The sequence below is a fragment of the Nymphaea colorata genome, chromosome 12 (genome assembly GCF_008831285.2).
Source record: "Nymphaea colorata isolate Beijing-Zhang1983 chromosome 12, ASM883128v2, whole genome shotgun sequence".
NCBI lineage: Eukaryota > Viridiplantae > Streptophyta > Magnoliopsida > Nymphaeales > Nymphaeaceae > Nymphaea > Nymphaea colorata.
Window position 1 is genome coordinate 21,339,157 of NC_045149.1, and position 20,862 is coordinate 21,360,018.

Sequence of the window (20,862 nt, forward strand, 5' to 3'; positions counted from 1 at the left end):
TAAACAAAAATTAAATTTATTATCTTAAAATTAAATGGACCTTTTTCTAAACACTTCAGATTACATGTTTAGGATCTAAACCCAAAATAAAATTGTTTATGATGAACATCCAATATAAGTCAGCTAAGACACCAATTTCCCTGGTGGCAAGGCATCCACTCCAAGTTTAATTACTAAACTCATAAGTATGATACTCATAGTCACTGTCACTAATCAATATGAAACTTGAAGCAAACTTTGTAAACTCCAAAAGTGAAGGTTATAGAGAGGGCTAAGCCTCTTCAGGGTACCTAAAGCACACTTTGTAAACTCCGAAAGTTTAAGGTTATAAAGAGGCAGGGTGGTGAAAAAATAACCACTCGGAACAAAAAAGAAAAACTCATTGTGAAAAATGTTATTCATGAGACATAAGGGTGTTGACACCTGCAGTGCTAGTGCCTAAACTTTCTTGAGGCTTGAGACAGTATTTCACACTATGAAATCAAAGCAATTTATATTTTACATGTCTTTAACAAGACGAACCCAAGAATAAACCATTTCAGATTTGCAAAATCTCGACGTTTCATCTTCTGTTTGGTTTCACAGATCCTGACTGTTGTTTAGAGGGTTACTGTGCAGATGCTCTTCTTATCTGCAGTGCAATTGCAGGCTTGCAGCCTGTTTTTCTTCCTCTGCTTTAACACGTCCCTCTTCTTCATCGCTCCTTTGTCCACCTTTCCCTTCCAACCTCCCCTTCACTACGTAATTCTGTTGTCCCATCTTTTTCATTTCTTTCTGCAAGTACTTCTTTCCCTACATTATCTGCATTGAAATGGTACCTATCCATCATCCTTTGCTTGGGCATGGACATGGTTTTTCTTCAAGCAACTCTCCATCAGCATGTACCTCTCCATCTCCACTTTGCTTCCTATTCAGCCTCAAACTTGTCCAGTTTAAGAGTAAGCTTAATGCTCTTTGACATCGCTCGTGTAGTTGGAATGTCCGCACGACGCTTAGAGACTGAGGACTTCGTTTGTATCACTATAACTGCTGCATACACAACAGAGCCACTTGAAAGACCAAACACAGAGAATTTCTGAACTAAACACAGTGAATTATTGAACAAAAAGCACAGTGAAGAATGAAACCGGATCAAATGAATTCCTTAAGGGGGTATTTTTTTAAAAAACACGAAACATTCAAACTGTAATTGGTTGAAACAACTATCTGTATAGTACACCCATGCATCAGGCACAAAAGAAATTTCTGAAATTTCTTTTTTCTTTTACTGAACGCCCCTAACAAATACGAAGAAAAATATAAAGCTAGATAAAAGCGAAAAAGTAAAACTATACACATCAAATTACTTAATAAAGAAACTAAGAAACCACTCACAGTGAATAACTGCCAAAAAAATGTCGAAACGAAACGATTGAATTAGTGAATAAAGCAGACTGAATTACAAAAACCAAACAGTACATTCACAGGGAAATACCTAATTAGATAGTGAATTGCAAAGTAAACACTGCCAATGACAATTAATGCAGCGAGTTACCAACTAGAATAGCAAACTACCGGTCAAAGCAAATGACAAAACAAGCACAACAGATTACCAAATAATATAACCAATGACTAGTTACAGTGATACAGATCGCAGCAATCTACAAAAGACATTGAATAAAACCAAGGTACATGTACATGGAAAATTATTGGAATAACAAAATTTTAAAAAAACTATTAACATACAAAAAATTACTAATATGTGAAATATTATTGAACCACAAAATATGGCAAAGACAATACCAAACAGAAAGGAACAACAGCACAAAACTATTTTATTTGTTTTCAGTTTTTACTTATAGAACAATGAGAACAACAAATTTACTCACATATACAAGAAATCAGCCTAACATCGGTATATAGTAAATACTGAAAATGCATCAAATTACACAATACTGGAGCAAAATGACTAAAATAACTCTCTGCATATTTAGTCAATCTGTGATGCAAACATGAAAGAAATTGCATAAGCCTAAACAAATTTGCTTGATGGCATAAACCCTGACTACACAATCAAAATCTCATAAAAAGTTTCCACAAAAGATAACTGCATAAGCCTTAACAGATCATTGATCTTTACAACCCTAACAAATCAAAGCACCATAACCAATAACCATGTCAAGATTTGAAATCCTCGTTGCATGATGAAAATAGTACATGGAAACAATGGAGAAACAATCACAGAAAACAGGGGAAAGTGCCAAAGAGGATCAGATTGCCGCCCATTTCACCTTACATGGTCAACCAGCCATGCGAGTCCATCTCATTGGCAATGTACTCTCATCACAGACAACTTTGAGAAGACTAAATGTGTGGATGAATGGTGGGAAGCTATATGCGGCCAACAAAACAATGAGCAAACAGCAAGAAGCCAAGGACAAACAGAAGAAAAGGACCTTGCACAAGAAAATGGGATTTCGTAGGCAAGTTTTTGTTGGTTTCACTTCTCAAGCAGGTGTTACCTGATTTTGGTTTTAAGGGGGGTCAAAGAAATCCAATGGAACCTTCTGGGTTTTGAACTATTGATGCTCCATCAACTTGGTGGTGTTCAAAAGTAGGCAATACAGACTAGCTGCAGATTGCCTTAGGTAAGGCAAGATCGCCTATGATACAGTAGAACTGTAGAACCGTCAACTCTTAAGTTACAATTGCTCATCTGATTGTTTATGGATATAATTTCGTATGGCAACTGAGTTTTATTGATGGAGCTTTTGGTTGGACACCTGTCAACCAATAGTAGGATCAATCGAACAATTCACAGATTTCAGGGACTTCGCCTTTGAGAATTTGGATTCCGAAATTAAAATTTGAGGTGTCCATGAGTTCAAATTCAAAGACGCAACAATCAGCAACATTGAGATAACACTTCCAATCAATTCAGTGGTGGTTCCATAATAACAGGTAACCAACTGCTTCTTTATGCATGAAAGAAAACCTTGGCTAATGGCAAGAAATGAAGAAATGACTAACTAGTGAAGGGATCACCTACATGAAGTTGCTTTTGCAATGAGAAGCAAAGTAGAGAGTCTGTTACATGCAGCAAACTTTGTCACTGTCAAATCAACAACACCATCAGTGCACCTGACAGTACCGGCATTCATGGAGCCAATGCTAGCAATAATGACAGATGGAAAAGGTTCCCTTACCATTCAATAATGTGGCTCAACATGCATCAGATGCAAAATACACATGCCAAATGGATTGCCTGAAATTAAGTCATATCTTCTTGAGATGAACCATTAGGCTTAAAAGCACCCCACTGTCATGAGGACCAACTTTAGGCCCACACTTATATATTTTCTCATATATCTGAGATTCATCCAGAGAAAGCAACTTAACATGAATTGCATTAGGCTGATAAGAGAAGAAAGTTGAACACTTGATGAGGAGATACCTGATAGTATGGCACTGCTGTTCTTTTCATGCACAAAGGCCTGCTCCCACAGTGAGGAACTTCAAAATGATGATCCTAACGGTCAGCATCAACATCCATCAAATGAAACATCAGCAATATTTCATCCATGTGTGTATGTATGGGAGAGAGACAAAAAAATTTGTTTCTATTTATAAACAAGAAACTACTCAATCTTGAATAATCAATCACGTTTTATTTAGTAAGTATAAACACGTCATATTTCACAGGCAGTGTTACCAAATTTTCTGAATCCTGATGATGAGCAAGTTTAAATGAGTGCCCACACAGGTATGTCTCCTCTTCAAAATCTTTATTACGGAAGTTGAGCCATTTGAATGCTCTGAAGCATGAAGACACCATAGACATGTTCCACTGGCACACTTGGCTAAAAGAAAATGAGATTTCTCTATTATTTTAAGGGTGAACCCTGAAGACAATACAAATTCTTCAATGGCCTTTTGACACGAGTCAGCATCAACAAACTCTTGGCCAATATTTAACTGAGTGAGGTCCATCCTTTACAGAGAGAGATGATCTTAGTTGTTACGACTTCACAACCTGCACATGGTTGACCTCAGAATAGTAAGGGATTTTCCACCCATTTCACCATAATCAATAATTGGCAATATCGCCAGTCAAGTATTAAATGAACAGACAATTTGACAGAGATTATTAAAAAAACAGAAGTTAAATCAGCCAATCATTCTTCACAATGAACTTCAAAAGGACCAGATATGTAATGCCAGACAGCTCAACCTGGTATATCCGTATATGCTATTATATATAGACCAAAGATCTAAAACGAGCTATAGTTTTAACCATCTGCTAGTGCAAAGTTAAAGGCCTATACTTGTCCAAAATCTTCAACCAAAGCTGAATCCTCTTATGCGATTCAGAGATTGCATATCATGTCCCCATTCAACATTTATTACGTGCAAACTGAAGTCAAATTATTTGCATCAATAAGCCTCTTCAACAATTAATACAGTTTGGATGACCTAAAATTGGGTTGGACAGCCAGAATTAAAGTAGTTGGATCTCCACTTGTGTGCATTGATTTCATTGTCTGTTGGTTTTATACCTGTGCACCAAAACTGCAAAAAATGCAAGCTATATGGAAAGAATAAACACTTTAATTGATTATCTCTTGTCATTGTTCATTCTATTTTTGAAGATTAATGTAATGAAGCAGTGGGTGTGATAAAGTTCTTAAGGGCCTAGGATGCCACCAGAACAACGACAGGTTCTGGGTCTTAGTATCAACCCAATCGGTTATAAATTTAAATTTATCTATTAAGTTTTCCGGTATCTAACTTTATTTGAAGCCAAACTTGAACCAACTAGTCATACTTCAATCTAGGCATCAAGTCACTGTTGCCAATTGACTAACCCAATGAAGTAATGTTCATGATGTTATTAAATCTCAATCCATAATGTAATGAACTCTCCAGTATGTAAGTACATAACCTCCAAATAATCTACTGAATAGCGATATGAACATAAGAACGAGTGAGTCGTTCATGTTCAGTCTAGGCCGTCTCTTTTGCCATTTGCGAAGCCCCAAGTGATTAAATGGCCACTGTTCCCTTCTAACAAATTGCAGATAAACTCATTGGGTTCCAGTGATGTTTTAGTGGCTTCTCAAAATTTACATGTCTTTGCAGAGCTCAAACATCAAATATCACATAATAAATCTATTCATATTTCATGCCAACATTCGGATGAAATATGAAGAGTACACCGTTTTCACATTATATCAACAGTTGCTTCCTTTGGAGACTTATTATGTCTTCTGCAGGCATTTTAACGAAAAAGTTCCCCCAGTTGAAACATGATAAGGACTAAGATTGTATCATTTTCACGTTGCAATCCTTTTGAAGAATTATTTTGTTTTGCATGCACTTCAACTGAAAGGTAACTTTGCACTTCCTTCGAAATGGTTTTCTTTCAAAACCTCAGAAGAATTTCTAACGGTCAGCTAAAGACGCTGCAGTTAGAAAACTGAAAAGTAGAAATATCTATGCCCACATAATCCATAGCAGACTTCGGATACAACGCATGCAGAACAAGCGAAAACAATCACCATAGGTCCATAGAAGATTGTAGAACATGAGATAAAACAGTTACAAGCGTACAAAACCATAGAAGCACTAGGAACTGATTAAAGCTCTCCTAGCAAGGGATGCAAAAGTGGGAAGACCGTGGAGTTTAGAATACAACTGGATTGGGTAGACTCAGATGCCCACTAATGGAAAACGTCTCAAATATCAAGCTTTTCTCTTTGTGGAGCCAACAAGAACGTGGAGGAGATACAAAAAGATCAAGGAACCTCCGGCCTCTAGCAGAAACCAAACAATAGAAGGGAAAAAAGGGAAGCATGTGAGGCAGCAGAAATGAAGAAAGCACAACCAAGTAGAGCGCACGAACTCAGATAGCAAGGCTATGCCCGGGAGAGAGAGAGGTCGATACTCCTGCTGCATTGCAGTTTCTGAGAGGGAGGAGGCCAAGGAGAGCGGGAGGCTTAGAAAATATGTAGCAGGGCCTCGAATCAACGTCAAAACTCAAAAGTGGACCGCAGGGGGGGGTTTCCATACCTGCCGGACGTAGCGACGATGCCACAAGGTCCGTCCACGGAGCGGCTGGGCAGAAGATCGCTCTGAAGACTTCTTGAATAGATCATCAGTTAAAGTCTTCCTCGAATGTTCAGATGAGCCCGTCTAGCTCAGTTGGTAGAGCGCAAGGCTCTTAACCTTGTGGTCGTGGGTTCGAGCCCCACGGTGGGCGTCCTTTTTCTTTTATCCTTCTTTCCAAGTTCCGTTTGTGGACCCTACCACAGCAATTTTCCGATTATATCCCTATCTTAGGTAGGCTTTACCAAGTGCCCGCTACCTCAAAATAATTTTCTCAATTCTTCAACGGAAGCACATAAAGCCTTCTTACAAGGACAAAGTGAGGAAAGAAATATCGTTTAGCCATTTTCTCCTATCGAGGGGCAGCCTCGTCATGGAGTCGAACACCTGTGGGTGTGTTCGGAACCTGACCACGCACTACGGACTGCCCTAAGTTAATTAGGGTTTGCATAACTAGCAAGGGTTAACTACCAATAGCTGGAATCTAACATTTTTCTAGGATTATACCGCGTCTGGAAAATAGATGGTACTCAAAATAGATGCCCTAAGTTATTTTTTCGAACCAATCACATGACATGGATCACATTTTCGCTTTCAGAATTTGTCAAAATGACATAAAATCTCGACATTTAAAGAGAACCCACCTGTACACGGTCTTTCTCTCCATCAAACTATATGCATGTGATAGCAATAATCACCACTTAAATTACAAAATATGTCATCAAGAAGAATCTCGTTCAATTATTATCTGCCTTTCAGATCAATTCCCCCACTGATCGTCCCCCACTCAGATTTTTAAAAATTCAATATTTTACATTCCAGTACCCTCTGTCAAACATTATGTTCTTATTTACTCCTTATCGATCTTGAAGAACAGAAAGCACACAAAAGAAAAACCCTTCATACCTATCTTCTTCCTTGGTCCGGTGCCCTCTTTTACCTGCATTTCTCGTATTCATCTCTCTCTCTCTCTCTCTCTCTCATGGAGAAATCCCTCTTTTATAGAGGAATTGTTAGAACTCTGAGCTCTCGATGAAGCGCAGAATCGACGGTTGGCTTTACCCCTGCCATGATCAGCAGTGGCCTTCCCCGATTCCATACATTTTTGTATTCCTTCTTCTTCTCAGTCAGCACGACGTCCAATTTCTTTTGGCTCTCTATCATTCTCTACCTTCTCTTTTTCCCTTCTCTTTCTCTGACACATCGATTCATATCGGTTTCGCAAAAAGAAACTGACGTTGATTATATGTTGGCAGTGTCAACTGTGTCATACGTTATGCAGCACCCCTGCATGTTCGAGTCAGACATTCATTTGTAGTCATCCATCACTACGGTACTCTACTGGTTGGGAAGACGCCACCACTCACTAACTAGGTTGCTTTAGAAGATACAGTTCAATTTACGCAAAGTAATGCGTTTTCATGGTCAAAAGCAGCACTGCGAATAGCAATAAATTTACCATAAATGAATCGTTAAGCTTAATAAAGTTGAATGGAACTGTCTTTTTTCTCGAAAGTGAAGGGGACAGAACTTTTTGGAAAACAATATGACCAAAGATATTAATCTTTTCAAAGGCAGGAGGTGCACGATTACCATGTTTGCTTTCAATTGTCTTCTAGCGTAAACCCTTTGTCGTCTGGTTCTTACAGTAAAGAATCAGAACAAGAACCCGCTCAATATCCAAGCCATTTGCAATTATAGCACCAAATGATAGAGACATGTTTATGGCAAAGAACAGGACTCCAGAAGAAGCACTGAAGCAAAGAGATATAACTGTATATTTTCTTTGAACTGCAAGTAGAGCAGAAAACATCCGGGTTTGCGCCAGGTCTAGCCTGACTGAACCTGGACCGACCTTGAGAGGGCCAGACTCTGAGCTCAAGCCGGTCCTAAAAGAACAGCTGACGTGGGGATCGGCTCATTAAGGAGCATGATGGTCACCGGACTTGACCCTGCCTGGCCAGGTTGATGACTGTTATCTAATCTGGTAATACAGTATTATCATTATATTATCTACTGAAAAAATTGGATAAGTTTACGCTAATCAGGCTTAATGGGACATGATCGAGAAAATAAGATCGAAGTAAAGAACACACCTGACCTGTTAGCTTAGGTTGGGTCCTGGATCTTATCTATTGAGTTCAGGTCGAATCATACCGAGTTGCTTCTGACTCGGAACCTAAGCTTCAACCAGGAAATACACAGCCCTAACTGCAAGAGGAAGTCAAGAGTAGCATTATCAATATCCTTGCAGATGCCGCCATCATATCGCCTGTAAAAAGAAAGAGAAAAGAAATTGACCCCTTACAAATATCTACAGACATGCATCTGCCAACCCCTCTCCATATCAGTTGATACATTAATAAAACAATATGAAAATAAATGCGTTTTGTTAATTGATTATTAATAATCATAATTGTGAAGCTAAACGGGTTGACTTTGCAATGAGGAACAAAAGAATATAGAAGGCACTGATGCCACATCTACTGCTGCTGGCCTCATCGTGGGGGGTATTGGTGTTGCGGCTAGGGCTTTGGCTGTCATGAAAGCAGTCCCCGCACAAAATCCACTGGAGCCATTTCCTGCATAATCCAAAAACATCCACAGACCATTGGGGCAAGGTACTACTATCCTTTGGATTTTATGCTACTGGATGGTACCACCCCACAGCAGAGAGCACCTTTCCCCAAATTATTTTAGAACAGACCAAGAAACTAGAGAACTGCAGAACACTATGACCAGTTGTAATTTCAAAAATTTCACTGGCTACTACAACTCTCTCTTTAGGAACAATAAGTACCATTGGAGGAGGAATCAACTGGCAATTCAAGTTATTACACCACTTTGCAATTTGTACAAATTAGAACAGGAAGCCTAAAAAATGCAGAGCCAGACATAAACAATTGGAAGGAAGATGGACATGGCGTCTCAACGAGAAAAATGCCTTGCAACTATGCAGAGTATCAACTATCAAGTAAATCCATATAGCTGCTTGCCACGATCGGAGTGGCTTGCCTGATTCTAATTCTAAATGGTTCCATAGTATACACTCTCCAAAACGTGACAACTGCTTATGCAACCAACAATTACAGATGTCAATCAGTTGTAGAAGTTGAACCCAACAAAGTTGCTAAAAAAAGTATGAGCAATCAAACGAACTTCTCAACCAAGACATCTCACTGCTTTAACATGGTCGGCTTCCAAATATTTGTATTTTGATGAAGAGCACGTGAATTACAGCATAATGAAAAATAAGCTTTTATTTTCGTGTCACAATAATCTTCCCATGAAAGCCCCTAAGCTGAATGAAACTAAAGGCCTCAACTTTTACGTGAACAGAATAGATCACAATGAAACAGGAAGTGGATATCATGATGCCATCTTATTAGTTGAATCTGTTTGACAAAACAGGATACCAATACTAGACAAACACAGGTTTGTTTGCAATAATACTCCATAAAATCAGAACACTGCAACAGTTTGAGTCAATGTCACAACAAAATAGAGAAGCACATAACCAAAATTTCAACTATTTAAACTAAATGAATTAACTAATCTGAAAAATGCAGAAGTACAGCAGTAAGGTAGAAAATACTAAAGATTATGATGTTACTTTCCCCGTTAGCAATATGATAACATGCTAGAGAATCAGCACCAGAGGCTATTAATTAGTCACGGGCAACTCGAACAAACTTCAACTGTTCAAAACAAATGAAATAAGTGATCTGCACAATGGGAACTAACACATATCTTTGTACACCCTTATAGCACTGCCCCTCCCTTCCTAGCAAGATGAACTAGTAAAGCAAGCAGTTGGGTGCACTCTGGTCATTTATACCTAGCAAAGCTGCTTGCAGACTTTTGACACTCTTAACTAGAAAGAAGCCGCAAATATGAGAGCATGGTGTCTTTAATGACCACTGGCAGTAATTTCCAGAAAAATCTATTAGCACTTTGCCACTTTTCGAGAGGGATACTACATCAAGGGATGTTATATCTTGAGAACCCACAAAATTCATATACTCAAAAGATTCACCCATTTGTTTCTGATGAGAGAAGTTCCATCTGTTGAGTAAGCTGCTCCATGTTGGAATTGTCCCATTTATTTTCCTTCGGTATTGATCCAGGGCCATTTGTGCTGGCAGCAGCATCCTGGGTGCTTGAATCGACCTCAATTTCATCTGGGATAGGTGATCCTTGAAGTAACTGATCCCAAGAAAAATCACTTATGTCTGGCAGCATAGACATTCCATCAAACAAAATATCAGCATCAACATCTGGAGAGAATTTATCTGCTGCTATAGGCATGGAACCGTCAATTGGAATATGATCAATATATCCTGCTTCAGTAGTTGGAGCCACATATGTTCCACTTGCAATATCAACTGCCCCCCCTGCTGGAATCAATCCAGACACCTGAGGGAATTCTGGAACACTAACCATTGTCTCTCCTGGGGTCAGAGATTCAGACATCCCAGAAACTACATTTGAGTCATGTAGCTCACTCAAGCTTGCAACTATGTCAGACACACAAGCTGACGTTTCGATCTCTGGGAGCACAATAGATGATGAAACCTCTGGAAGTCCTGTTGTGGCAGGCCCATGTTCAAGCCCAGAAGTTGGTTTCAACTCTGCAAGGGTTACGCCAGATGATTGACTTGAAGTTCCATTCTCAAATCCTTCAGAAGTTGATGGAACACCATCAATCAAGAAACTATCAGGGGGGTTTGAAGATGGCTCAATTCGAGGAGATGACCCCATGGTAAGTATCTGCATGAGCATTGCTTTTGTAGCCTCATTAACAGGTTGATATCTAATTATTTGTCCATCATTTGGAGTGTGGTCACCATCTGAATCACCTTCCTGCTTTGGCAATCGGCGCTTTTTGTTTACTGCAGCTATGCGCCTATTAGTGTCATTCTTCTGCACCAACTGAGCCAAGAAACCAGGACTCTGCATTGCCTTTGCGAGGAATGACATCATCTGCTGCTGTCTTTGCTCCATCCCTTGGAGGCGCTGACTTAATGTCTGTAACTGGTGATCAGTGGTCTGCTGCTGCTGTCTCAGTCGAACCAGCTCTTGCATAAGGACATTCTTATCCCTTTTAAGCCTCTCAATTTCTTCCTCGAGCCCAAATTTTCCAACCTCAACACATGCACCAACAGATGCACTCTGTCCTTGTGGCTGCTGTGGCTGAGCATTGGCATGTATGGGCTTACGCCTGGAAATAGTCTTTAACAAATTCTTTTGACCTCTTATAAACCCTTCATTTGCAAATTCCCATCTATCAGGATCAACTTTCCTAAAACCCTGCTTGTAGGAAAAAGATACTTAGGAGTCAAGCACAAATCAACCAAAGGATAACTCGTCTGAGTTTAGAACTTGATATGTCATATAGATGGTTACCATAGGGGATGGAAGATTGCCAGACTAATGAGTCAAATAAAACACCTTTTTTGAGTCATGACCATCCTTTTAATCAATATAAAAATAAATAGCATGATAAACAAACGGGTGCATCTCAATAACAACAAATTATTCTTCATAAGCCCATCCCGTCAAGCCTTTCTGAAGGCAGTAAAATTTTGCCAAGATGACATATTGAGTCTTCACATTCCTTGGACATGCTGGGTTACATTTACAAGCTAGTCGTTGTAGATCCAAAAGCCCAAGAGGAACACTCTTCCTAAGATCGACACCTAGGATATTAACCAAAATATTCCAAAATCCACTTAATTGAAGAAAGTAGCCGTCACACAGACTTGTACATGTTACATATCTAGACACAGATGCAAGTTTAGACTCGCCCTCAAGATGGTCAACCCCATATTACATGTGATCCATGAATCCAGGTCTCATTTTGTCCAACTTTGGACTTGGACATAGTTGAATGAGTTATTTTTTTCTTTTTCTAGGTTAAATTAATAATATATTTTAATGGATACGAGGAAAGAGGGTTGAGTTTAAAAATTTCCTCTTCATTGATCAGCCTCGGCATCAATGCTCTTCGTCCCTGAGATAGGGCAGCAAGTTTATCAGCACGTTGCTGGTGAGGTGGGCCAGTGACACACATGCACACACAGGTGTGTGTGTGCGTGTATATATATACATATATATATATATATGTATATATACATATACCAGCACCATTTTTTTTTTTTTTTTGAAATTGGCCTTAGACTCCATACTCAATGTGGCCTGCACCCTATGAAATAGAAGCAGCATATTTGGATACCACATTCACGCACACATCCCCTCCTCTGTTGCTCAGCTTTGCAGATTCAGCAGCAAAACCCCCCAGCCTTGAGGTTGGAAGCCTCAGACCGTCCATGGAAACTGCACAGCCCATAATGGAGATCCTTCCCGTTTGAACTCTTCCCTGAGGGTTCCCAATTTGATTGTTGGCTTCCTACTGTCCCTTGACAGTCCCAGTAATTTTTTTTTTCTTTTTTTTCTCTTTATCCGTTTATGAATATCTCTGGGATGATTGCCACAGTTTTTTCCTGGAACTCCTCGAAGGCCAAATTACATCTTACAATGAACTTCTTATATGCAGGCATACTAGTTTCAAGTTTCAACCAGAATGATGTACTAAGGTTTAGGCTTGACCAGATTGGTTTTGCATTGAGGAACCATCATAAAGAATTTATCAAAAGGCTGCTGGGCTGGTGAGGCAATGAGATGATGGAGGATGAGAGTGAGGACTTGTAGTGAACCCTCAATGACAATGATATTATTTGGAAACTTCACGTGATAATCCTAAAAGGCAAGTAAGTCAGGCTCGTCGCTGGTCAGCCAACCAGTCCCTCCCATCAGAGCTCGAAAGGCCTACTTGCTGCTGATCAACTACTCACTGGTTTCGTCCCCTTAGTTATCCAGGATTTGGTACATCCGATGCTCATCTTTTTATTTTTTGTTGGACATGGTAATTCCTCAAAAGTTAAAATTCTAGTGTGAAAAGTAAGGATATAGCTCTTTCTACACTTTCTTGGACTCTCTCTCTCTCTCTCTCTCTCTCTCTCTCTCTCTCTATATATATATATATATATATATATATATATATATATATATATATATATATATAGTCACAAAAAACGCCGTTTTTAAAAAAAAAAACGCGTATTTAATGCCAAAAACAGTTGTGCCGTATAATACCCGTATTATTCCCGTTTTTTTTTTTAAAAGGTCAAAAAACAAAAAACGCGTATAATACCCTTTTAATACCCGTATTATACGTTATTTTCCCTTTTTTGCCGTTATTTTCCCCTTTTTTGCCGTTTTTTTATTAATTATTATTTTTTATAATTTTTAAGATGTATTAAATGTTTAATTTTTAAAAAAAAATTGCCGAACTTTTCCCGTTTTATTCCCGATATATAAAACTTTGTCGTATTATACCCGTTTTTTTCCTCGCCGTTTAATACCCGTCCCCGTTTTTTGTGACAAATTATATATACTGCTAACAAAGAACTCACTCTCGCCTCCTTCTTATGCACACACTCCAAAGCCCAGCTTCTAAACGGGTGCCTTCATTCCTGATTAGGTTAGTCCCCTGACTCAGTATATATCACTTACTGAGGCAGGTTTACCACAAACCTCCTAACTAATCCACCAGACCCAAACATTGCTAAAATTGAGTAAGATGCAAACACTCAGTAAAGAAACAAGAGACCCATTTAATTGGATCTGGTCTAACAATGTGTGTGTGTGTGTGTGTGTGTGTTAAGTTGTCAAAATCAGAAGTCAGAATAGGTCATCCAAGACCTTAAGACTATTCAGGACTAGTCCAAAGGACTGACCAGTCTGACATGGTCCGTGTTGTTTGACTATAAATATATATAATGTATGTACATGTGTGTGAATACATAATTACATACATATCATAGTCATAAATAACGTCTCAGAGTTTCAAACGACGACGTTTTTTTCAGGTACAATACGGCGAGCTTGAAAAAAACGGAAAAAATACGGTAAATTTTTTAAAAGTTTTAAAAAACTAAAACTGGGAGAAAAATAAAATAAGTGAGAAACTAATAACACAAACATCACAAGATAAGTAGATCTGCAACAAATAAAAAATAAAAAAAAAACTGTTTGGCATTAAAAAAACTGAAAAAAAAATGAAAAAAGTGAAAAAAACACGTTTCTTTCGTTTTTGACATTTAAAAAAAACATGTTTTTTTAAGTTTTAAACAGCCATTTAATTTATCGCAAAAAAAACGTGTTTTTTGTGTGTATATATATATATATATACACACACACAAATAAATAGGAAACCATATGAAAATATACAAAGAAGCATGTATCAATATGCATAGCAATTGTGTGTGAAGGATTAGTCAGCTGACCAACGACTAGCCCGATGAATTGAACAGTCAACATTCAACAACTCGTTGCTGGTTTGAAGCACAGCTTGATATAACCCACTCAACCCTGGATCAGGTGGCATTTTGACAACTGAGAGCAATAAAAACACAAATTCAATCTATAAGCTATTGAGTTTGTGTGTCAATTCTTTAGTTAGGAAGAGAAGATTCTAGATCTTGCTTGTTTGCACATTGCATGACATATGTATGTAAATATCCTCATAGGTAATGGCAGTGCTTGCAACAGAAAGGAACAGATGAGGATAGGGAGCTGTGGACCCTGTCAGCTATTGATCTCCTATGTGCAGTCCCACCTGACACGGTCAGTAACATCCCCCAGATGGCTAGTATTTGGCACCAAGGCATGCACAGGCCAAACATTCCAGTATGTGCACCTAGGCAATCCTTTTCGTTTTTTTTTGGCTGCCAAAGGTTTCAATATTGTTGCTTATAAGTTATAACTCATTTCATTGCATGGTCTGGGTGTAACTCAAGTGGGAGAGTCGTGTTATGGGTGACCTTATTCCACAGTTCAAAGAGCACGTGTGTATGTGATGCAAGTGAACATGTACCAAAAAGTATGATGGCCCAAAAACACGCTCGTTTTTCAGCCATAGAGACACATTTGAATTGCGAGGTACCCTTACGAGCTCAATATATACGAGTGTTGTTATCTTCATGTGTTCTTGTCCAAGAAACATTTCTATGATTTGAATTTTGATCTTCATTTGTGGGACTTGGCTGCTTGAAATCCTGTTGAAAATTTGATTTCCTTCAACTGGGCTTATTGTTTCAGGGTTTACTCATTAGACCAGAATCCTTGTCTGTGAATTAACTGTATACTAGGTTTCCGCAATGGAGGAGGAAGAAGATTTTGGTGTATAGATTCATTCTACATTATGGCATTTTTGTTGTGTCTTAAACATGGAGTTGAGTTGAATGACAGTGAAACTTTTAGAGACATCGGCAATTGCTAATCTTTTAGGCAAACCTATGACAAGTTGACAACTCATATACTTTCATACAGTGTCCCTTATTGCATGTTATTTTAGATTCCTGAACCCACCACCGGTTTTAGGCAAACATATAGATTTCTGATTCAATTCGATTTCACTTTCTTTCCAGTTTAATCTCGAAGAAAAATGTTACGAGTAAGATGCCTGCTCAAGCGACTTATGCCAGCGACATGATTTACCCTTCACATGCAACATCCTCCACCCAACCAAAAGCCCCTGTTCCAGTCAAGCAGAACAGCCTTGATTTCTGAAGAGAATAAAAGGCCTCCAAGAAATCGGTAGAAGGTATCTTATCCCTATTCAAAGAAATGGAGATGAAAGCTGGTTTCCTTATGAACAAAGAGAAGACTGCTGCAGTTTTGTTAAATGTCAGTGATATGAAAAAACAGAGGCTGATTGTAGTGACTGGCTGGAAAGAAGGATCGCTGCCTATGTCCTATTTAGCTGTACCCTTGTTCATGGGAAAGATGGAGGAGAGCATGTGTACAGGCCTCATCAATAAGTTTGAAAGGAAACTGGCAATCTGGAAGGCCAGATTGCTGTCTTACGTGGGAAGATTGTGTTTAATCAAACACAACCTGTTCTCAATTGCAATATATTGAATGATGGTGTTTCGTATTCCCAAAAAAGTGATTCTCATCCTAGAAAGAAGCATGGCTCTCTTCCTTTGGGGTACCTGCAATGCCCAAAGAGGTCTCCACCTGATTTCTTGGAAGAACATAACCAAACCAAGGGAAGAAGGAGAGGCAGGTATAAAACCTCTAAAAGAGTCCAATCGGGCTCTATAAAACCTCTAAAAGAGTCCAATCGGGCTCTCCTGGCTAGTAGAGTGTGCGATATTTTTAACAAAGAATCTCACATCCGCACAAGGCTGAACCAAAGGTACCTGGCCCCTCATAAAAGCCTATGGATAGCTAAATACTCGTCGAAAGGATCATGGGTGTGGCATAGTCTTGGGCGGGGATGAGATTGGATAGAAGCAAAAGTTCAGTCGAAGATCGGTGACGGAACTTTTATTAAGTTCTGGACAGATCGTTGGGATAACCATATATTGATGGAAGAGAATAATGTAGAGGAGTTTAGTAGATGGAGACAGGACCGAGGCCTATCTATTTCACAAGCAAGGTCCTATTATGAGTCCATGTGCAATGCTAGGGTGCAAAGCATCCTTGAGAGGCTGCAATTGAACAGCAATAAAGATCAGTTAGAGTGGATGGTGGAAGATAAGGATGGTGGAAGATAAGGCTACAATCAAAGGGAAAGATGTTTGGAAGAAGCTAAGACTTAAGAACTCGAGACGAGAATCAATCTTGGAAGAAAATGATATGGAACCATGATGCCCCTTCAAAAGCAGCTGGTTCTCCTTCATTGCACGCCATATCCGCCTGCCCACAATGGATAGAATCCAAAGATGGGGCTGCCAGTTCGCGAAGTGCACTCTATGCGAGAGAGCTGAGGAATCGAATTATCATGTCATCATCAGCTGTCCATGTGCCAAACAGGTGTGGAGCTAGGTGATTGGTAAATTTGATAGTAAAAGAATTCCATGGTCTAACATTTATAAAGAATTTCAGCTATGGATGAAGACGCCCTTGAAATTACCATGGCTTCAAAAGTGCTGGGCTATAACCTTTCAATTGGTAGTGTGGCAATTATGGGTATCCAGAAATTGGGGTATCATGAGAATGAAGAAACGCTTCTTCTCAATAACATCAAACATAAAGTTTGGACCATGTGCTGTGAGTCTGTGACAGCTATAAAAGTGTGAATTGGGAGGTGAATGATAGGATTCTTATGAATGTCTGGGTAAACTCAGGTGCTATCTGTTGTAGAAATGAGGAGATAGAAATGGACCCCAGTGAAATTCAAATTTTGATACCTAATGTAGAGGCAGGGCCAGGGAGGTTTTCTCGATCTGGTTCAGCACTAGAGAAAGTCAGCTGAAGTGGAAGTCGGTATGGGCTAGTGAAAGGAATGATACAGCGGAATTGGAGCTTCTGAACTCTGCTACAAGAAGGTGGGGGCAGAGTTGGGAGAACAGTTATTATGCAAAACAGAAATGCAAAGAAGAGACTTAAAAGCATGAAGAGTGGAAAGCACCGAGTGCCAGAGAGATGGCAGGATCTTGCTAAGGAGATACAGAATTTGACTTTTTTGGATGGCTTTCCCACCTTGAAGGCTGGCACCATTTTGAACAGACATGGCTACCGAGATTACAGGGATGATGGGGGGGGATACATCATTGTTATGGTTTGCGCTGTTGCCTATTTTGGGTGAGAGTAGCAGTGTAGTTCCTACTGTCTTGTTTTAGTTTTTGAGCTACTCGGCTTGATAGTTGGGGCATGCTACTGCTGATGCGTGTTTTGCATCCCCATTTTTTTGGTGGTGCTCCTTGTATATATATCATATCTTTTTTAATAAAATTAGGGAGGCCATCTCCCAGCAATCCTTTGTTGGAACCTCACAGCTTACCACCTGCCTTTCTGGATACTACTAAACCATCAGGTCTGCTTCCGAGTAGAGGTAATAACTACATTTCTGTACAGCATACACCGCTAATCCTACTCGCAACTAGTATTGATCTGCTGTATAGCCCCCTCTGTCTATCACGAAAAAATAAAATAAAGTAAAATGGTGAAATTCCTTTTTCTATCTTACAGCTAAGCCCTATAACCCCCTATAGATATGCGCCTCATTCCGCAAAAGGAGGAGCAAGAATCCCTTCTCAAGGCCACACGTCGTAATCCAAGCAACTTTTAACAAACAAAAAGGATTGTCCCGAATCATCGTTTCCAGTCAAGCACAAGCAACCCAACGTCAAAATCTACAAAGACGGCCGACAACACCGGGACCACATTGAAACGAATCAAACCATCGTAATTTAAACCATTACCAGAGGCACAGCAGAAGGACCTCGCGAATAGAACCACAGTAATCAAGCACCGGAACCGACACCGTCAAAATAAATGGAACAAGAAATGAAAGCATGCGGCGGAGTCAGAACTCACATATGTGTTAAGCTGGCGGACGAAGCTAGAGAAGTTGTTGTGCTTGAAGTACTTGGGGAGGAGATCGCGGGCGAACTCGGGCGGGTTCCACACGACGAAGCTGTTGTTCCCCTGGCTCCACGACACGATCGAGTCGGTGGAGGGGTCCTCCACCATGTCGTACGTCTTGCTCAGAAATGGCGGCGGCGCGCCGGCGCCAAGTCCGGCGTGCCCTCCCGACTCCATCCTTCCCCCACACCCCACCAGTTCTCCTCCCCCAAACCCTAACACCTCATCTCCAACGCGGCCGCTATTCCCCCTGTCAAAGCGTCAATTCACGTGCAAGAAAGAATTAGGGTTTTCCCGTTACTCTGAAACTCCGGTTTTCTGAGGAAGACGAGAGCGGGAGTACAGTTACGGCGGGAAGCAGGGGATCGTGCTCTGGGGAGAAGATACAGGGGAGGCGGAGATAAAAGGGGAAGAGGATTTAGTTAGCTACGGGTATAAAAGTAATTGCGGAAGGTGGAACACCAGATGACCGGGGAGGGGAAGGCCGGACCTAACACTGCGGTGCCGCGTACAAACTGACGGAATCCCGGTCTTACCCTTTGAGTTGGAAAATTAGACGGCCTTGTGGCCCGGGCCGGACGACCGGTTGGGTGCGGAGTCAGCACCCACAGATCTCCTGCACCGGGAAAACCTTGTGATATTTATTATGCAAATTTAAAGATAAAAAAAAATCTTCCCAAATAAAAATCTGCCGTCTTCAGACCGGTAAAAACTAAAAAAGTAATAATTAATAATCACATTAATTACTTCGAAATTTCCGAATACGGGATATGGTTTCAGGGCATAAATATATTAAAATATTGAATTAACATATAAGGCGATATTTTAAAGGAAAATAAAAGCTCCATTAATTAACCGGACAAACCAAACGGCCCCTTAAAAACTTCACCCACATTATGTTGCATTTAAGGATTATGCTGTACAAGATACTGCTTCTTACTTAATTGTTGAGTCTGATACTTCTTTCATCATTGAATTCTTTGCGGTTCACATTAAATAAACTTGTCCGTATGAGTTAACCAATAATAATTTCTTCGTTGTGACGTCTGAATATGTTAGATCTGGTTATAGAAGGAGGCGTGTTTTGAATGATTTTCATTGCATCAATGAATGTGACCAGCTTCAGTATGTCATAACATTTAAATTTTTAGAATTAGATCATAAAAGACCAACCGGTTTGATAATTAGCATATATGAAACTGACATAAACATAATCAAGGAATGATATAAAACTTCAGGTTGCTGAATTTGAATGTACTTGACAGTGGGAGTTACTAAAAACGATAGAACAAATTGCTTGTCCTCTTGAAGGTTAGACATTCATCTAATATCATAAACATTATGAAGGAAAGATTTAGGCCAGTTTTGATCAAAATTATCTTATTTTTTTCCTTTAACAATTTCTAAAACGATCATGCGTATGCCAAAAATTTCAAGGCCATTTATACATTTGTTATACAACTTCTAGATAAAGTTTATGTTTACTTGCTTGTCAGCAAATCTTGTAAATGATTTTCCTGTCATTTCGTTTAGGCAGCGTTTGCTAGCCCGGTGATTTAAGATCCCAGGATTTGAGATCCTGGCATCTTGAAAACCGAAGGTTTGAAAGCCCGCCCGTTCTGTAATACGAAGACATTCTCTCTCTCTCTCTCGCTCCCTCTCACTCTCATCCCGACCTCAACGGGAAGCTCGAAGGCAGGCTGCAGGCATGGCCATGGCGGTGCAGACTCTCTCTCTCTCTCTCTCTCTCTCTCTCTCTCTCAAGGGCGCGCGCGCTGTCTGGCCAGACCCTCGTCGAGGGTTCTGATTTTTTTTCAGAACCTTCATCGAGGGTTCTTTCAGATCATGCAGAACCCTCGGCGAGGGATTTTTACATACCCTCGTCGAGGGTTTTAGTGGATCGAAGGTTTCAAACTTCGATCGAAGAAACCCTAGACCAAATGGAGTGTTTCAACATTTTTTTCTTGGACTCTTCCTCTGTCGTTCTTCTCTCTCTCTCTCTCTCTCTCTCTCTCTCTCTCTCTCTGTTTTTCTTCTCTCCCTCTCTGTGTCTGTTTTCTTCCTGCACGCTGTTGAAATGGTCCTTCTGCTTCTTCTGCTTCCCGCGAGAATTTCCCGCGCTTCATCTCAGATTTTTTCATCTCAGATTTGAGATCCGTTGTTTGCTAAAAGCGTAGATCTCACCTTGAAATCCGGCCACTACCAAACACGGCCTTAGGATTTCTAGGATTCATGTGGAAAGCTGAATATGGCAGATCCGGGTCTGACACAGTCCAATACCCGACCCAATTCCGATTGGACAAATGGTTGCTTGGTCCTACTTAGCAGCCAACTCTATCT

The 20,862-nt window shown here is 39.9% G+C and overlaps 1 protein-coding gene, 2 long non-coding RNA genes and 1 other non-coding gene across 5 annotated transcripts; 1 reads left to right on the forward strand and 3 right to left on the reverse strand.

The window, feature by feature from the left end:
* Positions 1–421: 421 nt before the first annotated feature.
* On the reverse strand, positions 422–5,987 carry LOC116265916 (uncharacterized). Of its 2 annotated transcripts, none has more exons than XR_004175226.2 (4): positions 3,434–5,987; positions 3,186–3,244; positions 3,029–3,091; positions 422–1,029 (listed from the first exon to the last, which is right to left on the reverse strand). It is a non-coding gene; the product is annotated as an uncharacterized LOC116265916 (long non-coding RNA). The 2 variants fall into 2 exon arrangements; XR_007575016.1 differs by having other exon boundaries at positions 3,186–3,348.
* Positions 5,988–6,165: 178 nt separating this feature from the next.
* TRNAK-CUU (transfer RNA lysine (anticodon CUU)) lies at positions 6,166–6,238 on the forward strand. Its single transcript has one exon. It is a non-coding gene; the product is annotated as a tRNA-Lys (tRNA).
* Positions 6,239–6,766: 528 nt separating this feature from the next.
* On the reverse strand, positions 6,767–8,068 carry LOC116265685 (uncharacterized). The gene is made up of 2 exons (XR_004175161.2): positions 7,678–8,068; positions 6,767–7,521 (listed from the first exon to the last, which is right to left on the reverse strand). It is a non-coding gene; the product is annotated as an uncharacterized LOC116265685 (long non-coding RNA).
* Positions 8,069–9,520: 1,452 nt separating this feature from the next.
* On the reverse strand, positions 9,521–19,119 carry LOC116265684 (heat stress transcription factor A-1-like). The gene is made up of 2 exons (XM_031646484.2): positions 18,475–19,119; positions 9,521–11,394 (listed from the first exon to the last, which is right to left on the reverse strand). Exons 1-2 carry the CDS (start codon positions 18,697–18,699, stop codon positions 10,117–10,119), a joined length of 1,503 nt encoding a protein of 500 aa, XP_031502344.1. The 5' UTR covers positions 18,700–19,119; the 3' UTR covers positions 9,521–10,116.
* Positions 19,120–20,862: the final 1,743 nt, after the last annotated feature.